Source organism: Poecilia latipinna, unplaced genomic scaffold (assembly GCF_001443285.1).
Source record: "Poecilia latipinna isolate Pla-1442-1.1 unplaced genomic scaffold, P_latipinna-1.0 Scaffold2661, whole genome shotgun sequence".
NCBI classification, from domain to species: domain Eukaryota; kingdom Metazoa; phylum Chordata; class Actinopteri; order Cyprinodontiformes; family Poeciliidae; genus Poecilia; species Poecilia latipinna.
This window is the reverse complement of record NW_015115277.1, coordinates 18,847-32,318: the sequence shown is the minus strand read 5'-3', so window position 1 is coordinate 32,318 and position 13,472 is coordinate 18,847. Positions and strand designations below refer to the sequence as shown.

Sequence of the window (13,472 nt, the reverse complement as noted above, 5' to 3'; positions counted from 1 at the left end):
TGTCCAGGGAGCCGGGCTTCACAGACACAATCAGAACCAGAGACTGGGCCATATTTTACACCAGACTCCATGTGAAATAGCAGAGAAGTTACATGTACTTGAGTAGGTTTTTTGAAAAAATTTACTTTCAGGAGTATCTTTATTACATTGTACTTTTTACTTTTTACTTGAGTAATTTTATCATGAAGTATTTCTACTTTTACTTGAGTAAAATTTCTGGAATTTCTTCCCTCTGAATGAAAAACAAACATGTTTAAACCTAAAATACACCAGACATAGACACACACCTGCAGTTTTTGTTAGTTTTATAAGTTTTTATAGATTTAGAAAAACTTTCTTTTGCCTGATTTTATTTTTTGTTGCTTATATAAATTATTGTCATTTTCATCCTTAAAATATCAAAATTTCCACTTCCTTTCACTTCAAAATTACACATTTCCTTGTTTGTTGAGCTCATAAAATCCCAATAAAACACATTAACCTTTGTGGTAAAGGTTTTATTCACCCACCAGAAAAGCCAGTCTGCCTCCAAACGTCTCTTTCTTGAGCCCCAGCTGGCTGGCACACATCGATTGAACTACATCCTCTCTCTCCTCCTGATCTGGTTAGTAAAAGGTGGACCATGAACCAACACTGTTGCACAGATTTCACATTTGGTTGTTTGGATGACGGGACTTTTTATGGCAAAACCAACTTGTCAAATCTCACCTTAAACTCTTAAGTCTCTACCTTCAAATTAGCCCACAGCCTGAGGTAAAGAGATGATTTTCCAGCTCCTTATTGCTGCTGGCACACATCCATCCCAGTGTGTGTGTGTGTGTGTGTGTGTGTGTGTGTGTGTTATGTACGTCCCACAGGGGCTCCATCCAGGGTGGATGCTTTAACAAATGATCCTGTGGGAGTCTTACTGACAGCCAAGTTCTCCACTCATACGGTTTGCTACCATGTGAGTGAAGCATTTTGGTTTGGGGTGAGCTCCAAATGCATATCCTGTTAGCTGAGAGAAAGTGTCAATCAGTCTGTCTGGGTCAGTTAAAGGCTTCTGTTGACGCCAGCAACTAACTAGCTTTGCTTGTCCTTCAGCGGCCCTGACAGAAAACAAGAGGGATGTTTCTTTTTCTGTTTTTGTTCTGTTTGTCAGGATGATTCCTTCATTATTATAGTTTCCCAGTAAGTCAAATGTGGCAGTAATATACGAATACCTACAATTTAAAGTTTACTAGTGTTACAAAAGTGCATATTTAGTATGACTTTTCTCAAAATGACCTTTCTGTTTGAATATAATTGCACTTAATTAAAAGGGGATGAAAATACTTCCTGTTTTCTGGTCAAAGCTGCAGCTCAGATGATGTCCTCATCGATATTAAATAATAATTTGCTGCCATCTTGTGGCGAGATTTGAGTTTAACGTTATTTATTCATTATCACTACCGTTTGTAATCAGATTTAGGATGAACTCTGGGATTACAGAGACAAATATAACTGCAGGATAACAGTAAATATTAACATAAAATGTTTTTTATTTGCATTTAATGTGCCTATTTAATTCTATTTATTTTTAGGATTGATTTTTTTTTCTTACTTTTTGGATGGTCTATAACCCAAGGATTATAAAAAAGAATCAATTTATAGTTATGAGTTGAATTGAACACAAGATATTTTAGACGAGAAGAAAACAATATAGAGCTATTTATTAATTTGTTAAATTTGACATGCTATCTTCCTCTTTTTATTGAGGGAAGATAGCGTGTCAATATAGCTTATTTTTAGACTTAAACTAAAAGGTACTTTTCACCTTTGTAGAGAATACAAAAATTTACAAATAATTTGATGAAGATTTAAGTGTGTAGCCTGAAAAAAAATCTGACCATTTTGTCCAAAAAAAAAGGGGTTTTTCAAAAGTATCTATACGTTCGTCTGCGTTGTGTTCATGTGCCATTCACAATATGGCGACAACGTTGACGTATGAACCCCGTCACGCGCTCTTTGACGACCACTGTTTTGGTTACACAAACGTAAGTTGGTTTTGACCCTTGGCAGCTTCCGTCGTTGTTTTGTCAAAGCAGTCGCTCAAGTTGATAGGGAATCCTAAGAAGTATGTACTCCTTTAATCGCGTTTAGTTTGCATAACTAACGTTATGAAGTGTTTGTTGTACATAACAACGAGGTTTTGTGTTGATGTTTTGAGCATAAAAACAGGAAACTGACAGAACAAATTAGCAGCCTGTCAGCTAACCGCAGCTAACAGCTAGTCGTGTCGGTCTTAGCTACTTCTCTTGGCTGTTTTTCGAGGCTGACTGATTTTATTTTAAAATATTAAAACAATCTTAAATATGTTCGTGATCAAATTCATAGTAAGTAGTGGCATTATGTTTGCTGTTAACCTGTCTTTTGGCTAACAGACTCTTATTGCATCAGACTTCGCTATGGTTGCTAGTTAGCCATGTTAGCACGTTGAAGGTGATGGCAATCTCATCCCATCTGAAGGTCTGTTTTATGTATATATATTTTTTTTTTTGTTAACTGTATAACAGGTTGAAAGGTGAAGGCGGCGAGCCAGAATGTCAAGCAATGTAAGTAACTTACTTGCATCTTAATTATGTCTTAAATATCTTAACTGTGTATTACAGAGTTATGAGTGATATCAAGAGATCTGCAAAGAATAAAATAAAAAGATTAAATATATTTGAAATAATTCCAGGACATAGCAGCGTGTTTATTTCAGAAAATATTTCAGATTATTTGCCTTTAGACGATGTTGTTCTGTTGCAGGTGCTGTGTGGTCGAAGCAGGTTGATCCTGTCTCAGACCGCCGGCCGACATGCTTTGACTTCTCTCAGAGTTGGAAGAAGCAGGACGTTCTCAGCCGCCAGCTCTGACGAGCCGTACATCGCCGTGTCACCCACACACTCAGGTGAGACATGGTGAGTCAAATAGGAAGTGGGTCCGTGAGTTGGTTTCTGAACAATTCTGTCTGTGATTGCAGGGCCCAGGACTGTGTGGCCTGATGAGAGCATGGGACCATTTGGACCTCAGGACCAGCGATTTCAGCTGCCCGGTAATGTCGGGTTTGACTCCCACCTGGAAGGCATGGGGAACCAAAAGAAGGTTCCGGTTCACAAGACGGTGCCTGACGTTCTCACGACTCCAAACAGCATGGACAGACACCAGTTTATTCTGGCCCAGTTTGTCAACGAGTTTCATGTGAGTAGTTTAGTAATCGTTGTGCCTCTTGCACTGACAACACAGTCAGGGTGGTCTATGACTGAAAAGGTAGTCATGCTAACCCTAGAGCTTTACTCAAACCTACATTTTTGCTTCCTGGTTTGTTTAATTTGTTTGTTGTGTGCTTGCCATTTGCTCAATAAAGTTTCTTGTGCAAAAAGAAACGTTACTGAGAGGAAATGGAACTTCTCTTTAAATAGTCTTCACCCCTTCACAATAAGAGCGTGAATATAAATGTCTAACTATTTGTAGAAATTTTAAGTCGATAACCAAAACTTCAACACAAATGTTGAACTTTATTCAACTGGAAATTTATTTAACGGCTAAGTAAATTAACGCTTTAGAATTTATTTGCAAAATTTTAATTAGATGAAGTTAAGTTTGCTAAATGTCTTCAAAGTTAGCAAAATACTAAAGTGCTAAGCGAAAAGTTAGCTCTGCTATTAGCAATTAGTGAAAGAGTGCCAACCGCTGCTAAATATGCTGCTTCATATAAAGAGTGAACATCAGAAATAATTAGCATAATAAGTATTATGTAAAATAATTGTAGTTCTGTTTTTCCTCAATCTACAAACTTTACTTTAGTTAAAAGTTTTCACGTCTACAAATGCAGATTTGACTGCAGGAAAAGTCGATGTTACAAAGAATTGACTCAGGAGGTCTGAATAAAGATGGAAGCCACATTTTTAATATTTTTATTTGTAAAAACACATAAAATTCCATTAGCTGTAACTTTTTAGACATTAATGTCTTTACATTCAGCTCTGATATTTTGTACACTTTGTTTGTTTTCAGGAAAAATTGGGCCCTGAAAACATAAGAGTCCACAAAGCCGAGCAGTACTTCAACCAGACAGACACTGACTGCTCTGTGAGCTCCTGCCCTGAGCTGCTAAAGAAAGGTAAGAGAACATTAAGCTGGTCACAACAAGCAATAAATCAATTAATCGCATGATAGTTTTTGGTTACAGAGACTTCATAATCCTTTTTCATCATTTATTTTGGATATTTAAAATGTTTTCCAGTTCCAGTGTTAAATATTCTTCAGAAATTAAAGTCTGAGGGGCTGTACTTGAATCAATTATTACTATATTTGTTGAAAATGGTCTCAAAATTACAATATAATTATTTATTTTGACAGGCCTACAGCTGCCTTTGAATTTCAGTAACTAATCCGTCTGTCTCAGAACTGGAGCTGATGTTCCCCTCGGCACCAACGGCCTCCATCACAGTCGTGACGGTAACCCAGAGAAGAGGTCGTCAAGACGACGGAGCAGCAGAACCAGACAGAGACCAGCTGCTTCATAAAGTGAGTCTTTGTTTCGCTTTGTTTTGGGAAATTGAGGAAGTGGCTGTAGACTGAGAATATGTCGTCACTGCAGTTTGTGAGCGGGGCGAAGGAGATGTGCTTCGCCCTGTGGACGGCGGGATACTGGGCCGACTTTATCAACCCGACAACAGGAGAAGCTGTAAGTACTGAATCACACAAAGGCTTGCATATTATATATTATATATTCCTCTTTGGCTATGCCTTTTGGTTATTTTGTTCAGAAATCTGGGAAATGCAAGTAAACAACCATTGATATATTAAAGTTGCAACAAAAAAAAGCTATTAGGCTTATCAATAAAGTTGATATCGTGAACCAACTAATAAACTCTTTATTCAAAGCAATACTTTAAAGATATTGTACATATAAAATGTATAAAGGATTGAACAAAAGTTTTCCTTCTGAAATTCAGAAATTATTTTAGTTAAGAGAGAATAAGTCTAATTTGAGCCAGGTAAAGTCTAGATGCGTTTCAGTTTTTGGCATGAAACTGTTGATGTATACATGTTGATAATTTACCAAAATGAACTGACTATGATCTTCTAAATGCGTTCTCCCACAGTTCTTTGCGTCTCCATTGGCTGCGTCGGCTCTGCGGCCGGAGGAGCAGCTCAGACATTTGGGTTTTCACATCGAAGTGTCGGGCTCCTGCACCGTCATTCGCCACATCCTCAGGGGAACGCCTTTGTTCGTGGGGACCGTTTTCACCGACGCACCTGCCAACAGCGATGCTGTAACGAGACTTCAAGGACTATCGAATGGATTTGATGAAGAAGAGTAGGCTTGTTTTTAAAATTAAACACCAGGAGATTTGCACAAGAATGCCTCTAATCGTGGTGTGAGATGTTTTGATTTTGGCTCGGTTGTGTGACAAAACTCTGTAAGGACATGTTGGTGTTAACGACTCCACACTCTTCACTACATCCGGGGCAAACCCGCGCTCAAAACGTCAACTTTGCAATATGTTCAATCTGTAGAAAGTGTTGATATTTTTAGAGAATATTTGTATTTATGAAATTACCAGGTGAGGAACGACAACAAGCCTCGAAACGACATGAACACGTTCGCCGGAACGACATCGGGTCGTAACGCACTGCTAATAAAATGTTTTCCTTTCAGGCTGGACTCACTTTATTTCCAGGAAGCAACTGTTTAATCCACTGCTGGTTTTATAAGTTTACTCACAGAGAAATGAGTCAAAATTTAATTAAGAGTTTCAGAATAATGCTTCCACCGCTGTTCTTGTTTCCTTCCTGCACAGTGATTTTAGTTAATCAAAACGTCTTAAATATGTTAATATTTTCAGTCACAGATCTAAAAAAGCACTTAGTTCTGGCTTCCTCATATCTGTTGATCAATATGATTTGTAAATTTGTAAAATGAGGCATGTGAGTGAAGATGATCTTTTCCTAAATTGTCCTGGAATTAGATTAAAGTTGAACGACTTTAATGGTTCAAGATTTTACTCACAAGCTTTGTTTTGATTTCTGATAATACATGTTGCCTTGGAAAATAATTCAAACCCCTTTCAATCATTTTTTTTTTATTAAATTTTGTTTTACAAAAACACTTTAAAATTAATGTTTTAGAGATTTCATGCTATGAACAAAAGTAGAAAATCATAAAATTTTTTCGCTCCTGCCTGAAAAGCAAATGTATTCCACACTTTACTCAAATTTAATTTATAAATAAAAATAGCAAAGTACAAATTTACCTGAAACATTTATACAATATTTTGTGTTGATCTATCAGAAAATCCCGTAGAGCTTCTCCACTGGGTAAAACATCCAAATCACGTTTACAGTTTATTTTATTTAAAAATAAAAACCTGCATAGAAAATAAATAACGGTTAAAAAAACACTACATAGTCGTCTGTAAGCTTGATAAAAGGAAGGAAGTTTTGTGTGTTAAGCGATTCGACTTCTTAGATGTGTCCAGCAGCTGCTGGCAGTGATGAGGGTGATGTAACGTAGTGCAGCAGGACGCAGCCTGCAGCCCGTGCCGACCAGAGGCCCGGTCGAGGAGAACACGGCGCCGCTGTCGTTTATCGGCACCAGCATGTTGCAGATGTTTCCGTGGCAACAGGACGTGCACACCTGCAGCAGGTGAGAGGAGAGTTGGATCATCCACAAAGCTGTAACTGGTAACCAGAGTTGCATTTACCTGAATAACTTATTTTGAAAATAATGTACTTTTAGGAGTATTTTTCCTATGCTGTACTTTGAGTTATTTTATTATGATGTATTTCTGCTCTTACTTGAGTAAAATTTCTGGATTCTCTGCCCACTGGATGAAAAACAAACATGTTTTAGCTAAAAATTCACCAGACTCAAGACACACACCTGCAGTTTTTAAAGTTTTTTATTGACTGATTTGAAAGAATTTCTCTTGCCTGATTTTTTAAAAAGATTTTTGTCATTTTCATTCTTAAAATACCAAAATTTCCACTTANCTTTATAATTTGGTCCGGCTGATGTAATTTTTAAATATTAAATGATAACTTGATCAGTCAGCACTTTTTACCAAATATTTTTTACTCTCAAGTAACTTCTTCGACAGCTACTTTTTACTTTTACTTGAGTACATTTTTGGGTCCTGTGCCTGTAACTGGGTCCGTATTTCACCTGGAAGCCGTTGTGGGTGATGTTGACACAGCCGGCGAAGCGGCAGTGCTCCCAGGTTGCGCAGCGCTTCGTCACAGAAACGCTGTCGCCATGGTTATCCATCATGTGGAGCGTGTAGCAATAACTTGTATCTAGAAGAAAACTCTTCTGATTATTACAAGTAGTACTTAATAAATACAGAAAATAAACTTAGTTTAGCTGGTCAGCTTCAGGTTAACTTCCTGTTGGCTTATTTTACGAATATTAAAAGAAGAAGCTGATTTACCTTTTGGACAGTAAACATCTGGAGCCCAGCGGTTACAGTCGTAGTTATCTGCAGCGTCCTGACATGTGAAACATTTGAAACCACCTGGATGAGGTGTGGCTGCAGAGGACAGGCAGACAAAATCTATTTATCAGGAAGAAAATACTGCATTCTATACTTGCATTCATATTAAAAAAAACTATTTTAGTACTATAATAGAAATATTTAAAGCCCTGAATGACTGAAGATGGTTGGTAAGGTGGATTTTATTTAGGGGTAGCGTGGTAAAATTAGCTGAAAACAAAGGAAAGCAACACTTAAACTGTTTGTAGTTTTGTTACAAAACATGAAAAAGGAATTTAAGTACTTTAAGAAGTTGCATTTCAGCTCTTCTGCGGTTTCTGCAACATTCCTGCTGCTAATTTAAACATGATTATGCAGACTGTACACAACCATTTTCATACTGAAAAATGAGCAAAAATCAGTCATGAATTTAGTCATAATGTGGGATTGAAACATGTGTAGCTTTAAAAAAATTAAAAACTTTAAATAATAGATTTCTTGCAACTAATTAACAGATTTCTAGTTACAAAAACTGCTAGCAAGTAAAAAAAAAAAATGTTTTCAAGATAGGTAACATCACAACTCTGCACAAACTGAACTGTAACATTTACCACGTGAGCTAAAAAAACCACCTAAGCAAAAATAAAGTTATAATTGTTAAGAGTATCTGAGTAAATAGGAAGCTTGGATAAGTGATGTAACTGCAGCTGATCTGCAGGATTCAACGCCGCGGTCGTACTGGAAGGATGCAGCTGAATTATGTCCTTCATGGTGAAATCCCGTGACTCTGCGGTTTCCGTCCACTCAGAAACTGACACCAGCATCAGGATCCAGGCCACAGCTGGCCAGGCATCCATCATGGGTCTACATCAACGCTACACACCGTGTCAAACGCTACAACAGAGAAACGTGTCATTAAGCAGCAGCCACATGAGTTCAATGCCTTGATTTTATTAGCCTTCGTAGCTAAATGATGGATTTCCACCCATATTGTGACAAAACCTTTAAATATTTGCTTTAGATTTTCATAAAATGCTACATTTAATAACATCTGATCCAAAACAAGAGGCTTTGTGAGGATAATAAAGGGAATTTAGAGATATTTTGCAAAACATTTACTGAAAAAAGCGCATCATAATTAATGTGCCTGATTAAAACACCATATTAATTCATTTATCTCTGGGATCAGTAAAATATTTTTTTTATTTGAATAATTCAACCTCTTGTGTTAGCAGTATGTATTTATAATTCAGTGGTATGTTTTAAAAAGAAAAATTCACAAATGTGCAACATGAAATAAATGCATTTATTAAAATTTAAAAACTGTAATCCCTTCTGCTGCCATAATAAAATAACAGCTTATGATACACCGATGTAAGCAAAAGAATATAGAAAAAACACTAAATTTAGTTCCAGAGTGAATTCTCATTTCAAACAACTGTTGAGATTTAAATGAGGTACAACTCTAATTTAAAAACTCTTCTCCAAGCAGAAAAAAGGATAGAGTAATAAGATTCAGATATTTTTACTGCAGGAGACCCTCTACTGGTTTCAACCATGAACTGACTGGTTGAAAACATTTTTAAAAATGTACCTGAATAATACTGGGGGGAAAATTACCAGATAAATATGTTCATTTTTATTTTTTTTTCACAGTAACATTTAAAACTACCAGATAAATATGTTCATTTTTATTTATTTTTTCACAGTAACATTTAAAAGAATTACAGTTTTCTTTCAGCTTTACCCAAAGCGGCTCTCCAAGGATCCTCTGAGACGTCAGTCACTGAATTAAACACCAGCTGACCTGGTTTTACCCCCTTTTACTCAGATTAGCAGATTTGTGTAAGATCAGCTCTGAGCTCAGATGCCTCTAACTCCACTTTGTTCTTTATCCCCAGGCTCTGTGCCAGGCTGGGTGGTTATAAATGCTTGTTTTCTTTGCATTAAACATGCCCCAGTAAGACTGATCCACGCTTTAGCTGAACGCTGTTCTATCCTGCACACATTTATTCATATCTGATCCACTTTAACCACCGATGTACTCATTTTAAAGCCAAATAAACAAATTATGCAATACGGATAATATTTCTTGCATAATAATTACATCCTAAAACATAAATGGCAGCACAACTGGATCTGAAAATCTGTAATTTTGTCACCAACGGTATTAAACAGTAGCTTCTTTCTTTTTTACTTCCTTGACATCTGCTAAAGGATGTTTACATAAACTTTTCACAATAAAATATAAATATTCAACAAACACAATTCTACTTTTTAATATAAAAAATATGCAAAAAAATGTATAGAAGAGGAGAGAAGTAAAAATGAAACTAATTAAAGTGTATTGCCACTTTATGTCAACGTACAAGCTAATATTAGCATGCTAGCTAGCTAGCTCCATCGGGAATTCAGAAATAATATATTTTTTAATTCTTGTTATTGGATTTTTGTAGAATATTGTAGAAAATAAGTTTCTTAGTTTAGTTCAGCATTGTTTTTTTAATAAGCTAATGCTAGTAATGCTAACCCGATAAAGCAAACAGATCCACCATGTTGTTTGCTGCCAGACCGGACACACAGCCTACAATTAAACTGCTTTATTTTAGTAATATTTTAGGAAGCTCTAGCTGCTCTTTTATTATCACATCTTCCTATAATTACTCCTGCTTTTCCACGTGTAACCAACCAAAGGCATGCTTGGCTGCAGAGTAGCTTCACCTCTGTCCTTTTAAAGTTGAGCCCTAGAAACCAGGATTAATTAAATAATTACTTGAAAGTTTTATTTGAGGTCTCCTGCTCTAAGTGCTTCCATTCATTTGTCACGCTCCTCAGGCCACAGTGTTACAGTACGGCTCATAACGAGATGCTTTACTGCTGAAGACTCGGTCTCCAGCTTTGAGCGCCATGGTCGGTGCCAGAAATCTGGTTTAAGTTGCAGCGAACAGAGCAGAAGATCAATAATATCGACCAAGAATCAGCCGCTGAATGAATTGATGAATTTTTACATCAGGTAATAAAGATGTGTGTAAATGCAGAGTTAGTAAAGCCAAGCTGTCGCCTTTAAGTCAAATTATACTGTGATTTGCTGCATTTATCTTCAAACATGAATGTTGCAATGTGTTTTATAAGGAGTTAACAGCTTTTGTACTAAAATATAATTATTAAAATCCCACCAATTCACACTTAGTGGACAATCTGTGTCTTACAAAAGTATCCATCCAAACTGTTTTCACGCTTTCTTACGTCAATAACCACAAAGTTCTGCTTCATAGGGATTTTATACAAATCCTGTTTGACTACAAGATTTGAGATGTTAGAATGGCCTAGTCAAAGTCCAGACTTAAATCCTATAAGGAATTTATGACAAGATGAAAAGTGTTGATCTGAGGTGATCTCCATCCAGTCTAATTTAAGTTTGGAGAAACAGGTAAGTCTCTAATTGTCAAAAAGCCGTAACTGCAGCAAAGTATTGACACTGGGGGGAAAAATGTTGGAAAACGTGTATCTGTTCTCCAATTTTTGGTTAAAATGTTACAAAATCTGGAGGAATTTTAAGGGTTTAAAGTGGAAATTGGACTCTGAAATCTGTGTATTAATTTGTAATATTATCAAATGTTGAAGCTTGCAGAGGAATGTGTTGAAAATGAGATTAATATGTGGAGCAGAAGATGTTTAATAAAAAAAGGACTGACTAAATACCCAGAGGATATGATGCATTCACTGTCTCTATATGTTTTAGGATGAATGTTAATGAATTTTCTTCCTACTGAAAGTTTTGTGATCTTTTCACAACAAAATAAAATAGATACTAGTTTCACATTTATTCTAGTGATTTTTTTTTTACAAAAATATACAATTTATTTCTCCATTTGAACCTTTCATTTTGTTTGGAAAATCATTTAAATAATCTAGAAGTGGATGCAAAAAAGATTCCTAGATCAAATGTTGGTTAAAAATAATTGTAGTTCCTTAATTTCACATGGTATTTAAAACTGTAACCTCCATCAAGAAACACATTTTTGTCCTTTTGTGGTTTTTATTTGCAACATTTAACTACTCCTGCAGAAGAATCGGTGCAGATTTTCATTCTTCCTTAACTTTTTAACAATAAATAATAATTTTGTGTGTATTTAGTTAAAGGATTGAGACCCAAATGCCCGTCTTCCTGCTTCACTGACCCAATACAGCCAGTCAACACGGTCCGTCGCTGAAGCTGACATCGACCCGTGTGTCAAGTGTGAACGAACAAATTCGTTAGATGAAGGCTCGGTGATTTGTGTCAGGAGTAAACTCCATCAAAACCTCGACCACCGGGTCTGGCTTTGAAGCACGCCGGCTTTGCTCTGCAGACCAGACACACATGGCACGAGCTTAACACTCCACCCATACTGCTGCTTTTGTTTGCTTTTTGATCTCAGCCCAGCATCGAGAAGGAAAAAGGTTAGTGCGTCGAGCAAATTCTTGTGCAAAAGAACACACAGAAGTGAGATTTGTTGCCTCGGCTGCTTTGTGTGGGCATTGCTGACTCATTTCTCGACTGTAACACTTTTTATGGGATCCTCAGGAGGCTCTGTGCCTCTTAAAATGTTCCACATCTTAATGAAATAGTAACAGCAAACCAGTGGATGAATCACATCCTGTTGGAAGCTGGATCAGTAAACGGTAAGGTAACCTCAGCTGAAGGGTTATGAGAACGGGAACAAAAGCTCCTGGAAGAGCCTGGCTCGAACGCATGCTGGGAATGTCTGGGTCACAATGTTTCTAACTGGTTTCCATTTCAAGAAAGAAAAGCATCCCCACACCATGATGCTGCCACCACCATGCATCACTGACGGAATGGAGAGTTTATGACGGAAAGGCTTTGTTTACTTGTATAAGAGTAATTATTTGTAATTATTATTTATTACCTAAAATCTCAATAATATACATTGTTAAAGTCTGCAACACAAAAGAGGATGTGAACAATTTAGCAAGTTTAAATTCAAGACGACTTTATACAAATCCGCTGTTACTAATTTGCGAGAAAAGTTGAAAGCTGGCCGTTTTTTCCTTCTTTTCTTACGTTTTTAAACTAACTTCACGCTTTACGATTGAACGTAACTTACCTCCACTAGTCTATTTAAACAAAAACAAAAAAAATGAATGCGGATTGTGAATATCTAAAATAAACGCACTCCATTCAATGTTGACAATAGCAGCAGCGCTCGTTTCAGTTCACTCACGTAAATGCGTCCTAACCCATCGCAGATTGGATTTACGCGAAGTTTATCGAAAAAAACACGACCTTTACAGTGCCTGATGGTTTAGAACAGGAACAAACTAGATTTGGAGATGAAACTTACCAGCTTCAGTTCCTCTGAACCTACAGCAGATTCAACGGGACGGAGATGGGGGATAGAAACTGCCGCTCTGTGTGGATGTTGGAGCTTTTTGGGTTGGGAGGGCTGCGGCGTCACGGAAACGTAAAAGATGTTAACTCCCCCCTGTCAAGGGGAGCTAATGCTGCTGCTTTGTCTGTTTTTTCGCTGCGTTTTTAGCGAAATAAAGAGCCTCTTTATGTCCTTAGTGCAGCAGTATTATATTTGTATAGACGGAAACTGATAACTGCGGGCGAATGTTAATAGGGGCCCATAATGACAAATAAATGGACGTTGTTTTTAAAGAGAAAAAGGTATATTTACAAAAAAGGAAAAAAAAGTCTTTCATGCAGCCATACAATATGAAAACAATTACAATAAAAATAAAAATGTGTAAACACTAAGTATTTAGGAATATTTTACTTTTTAAAGTAAATTTCTGCATCTTTTCTATTGTTTATACATACAATTAGACACATGCAACAAATACATAACCTAACACAATACTTTATAATATGAAAAAAGTTTAATTTTGGTTAAATATCGTAACAGTATTTTTGTTGCATTTTGTTAAAAGTATCATTTTCCATTACATAATGACAGGATTTGAAGGAAGGTAAAATTGTAT

The 13,472-nt window shown here is 36.6% G+C and overlaps 2 protein-coding genes across 4 annotated transcripts; one reads left to right on the top strand and one right to left on the bottom strand.

The window, feature by feature from the left end:
* The first annotated feature begins 2,008 nt into the window (after window positions 1-2,008).
* Window positions 2,009-5,670, top strand: mmadhca (metabolism of cobalamin associated Da). The gene is made up of 8 exons (XM_015020793.1): window positions 2,009-2,095; window positions 2,535-2,573; window positions 2,773-2,914; window positions 2,987-3,204; window positions 4,021-4,126; window positions 4,412-4,533; window positions 4,607-4,693; window positions 5,115-5,670. The coding sequence occupies exons 2-8, from the start codon at window positions 2,562-2,564 to the stop codon at window positions 5,331-5,333; spliced, it is 906 nt and encodes a 301-aa protein (XP_014876279.1). The 5' UTR covers window positions 2,009-2,095; window positions 2,535-2,561; the 3' UTR covers window positions 5,334-5,670.
* Window positions 5,671-6,115: 445 nt separating this feature from the next.
* LOC106938663 (ly6/PLAUR domain-containing protein 6-like) lies at window positions 6,116-12,951 on the bottom strand. 3 transcript variants are annotated; one of them, XM_015020794.1, is made up of 5 exons: window positions 12,830-12,951; window positions 8,224-8,378; window positions 7,443-7,565; window positions 7,178-7,308; window positions 6,116-6,649 (listed from the first exon to the last, which is right to left on the bottom strand). In XM_015020794.1, the coding sequence occupies exons 2-5, from the start codon at window positions 8,342-8,344 to the stop codon at window positions 6,461-6,463; spliced, it is 564 nt and encodes a 187-aa protein (XP_014876280.1). In that variant the 5' UTR covers window positions 8,345-8,378; window positions 12,830-12,951; the 3' UTR covers window positions 6,116-6,460. The 3 variants fall into 3 exon arrangements, with proteins under 3 accessions (XP_014876280.1, XP_014876282.1, XP_014876281.1); XM_015020796.1 differs by having other exon boundaries at window positions 7,443-7,541; window positions 12,830-12,945; XM_015020795.1 differs by lacking the exon at window positions 12,830-12,951 and having other exon boundaries at window positions 8,224-8,801.
* Window positions 12,952-13,472: the final 521 nt, after the last annotated feature.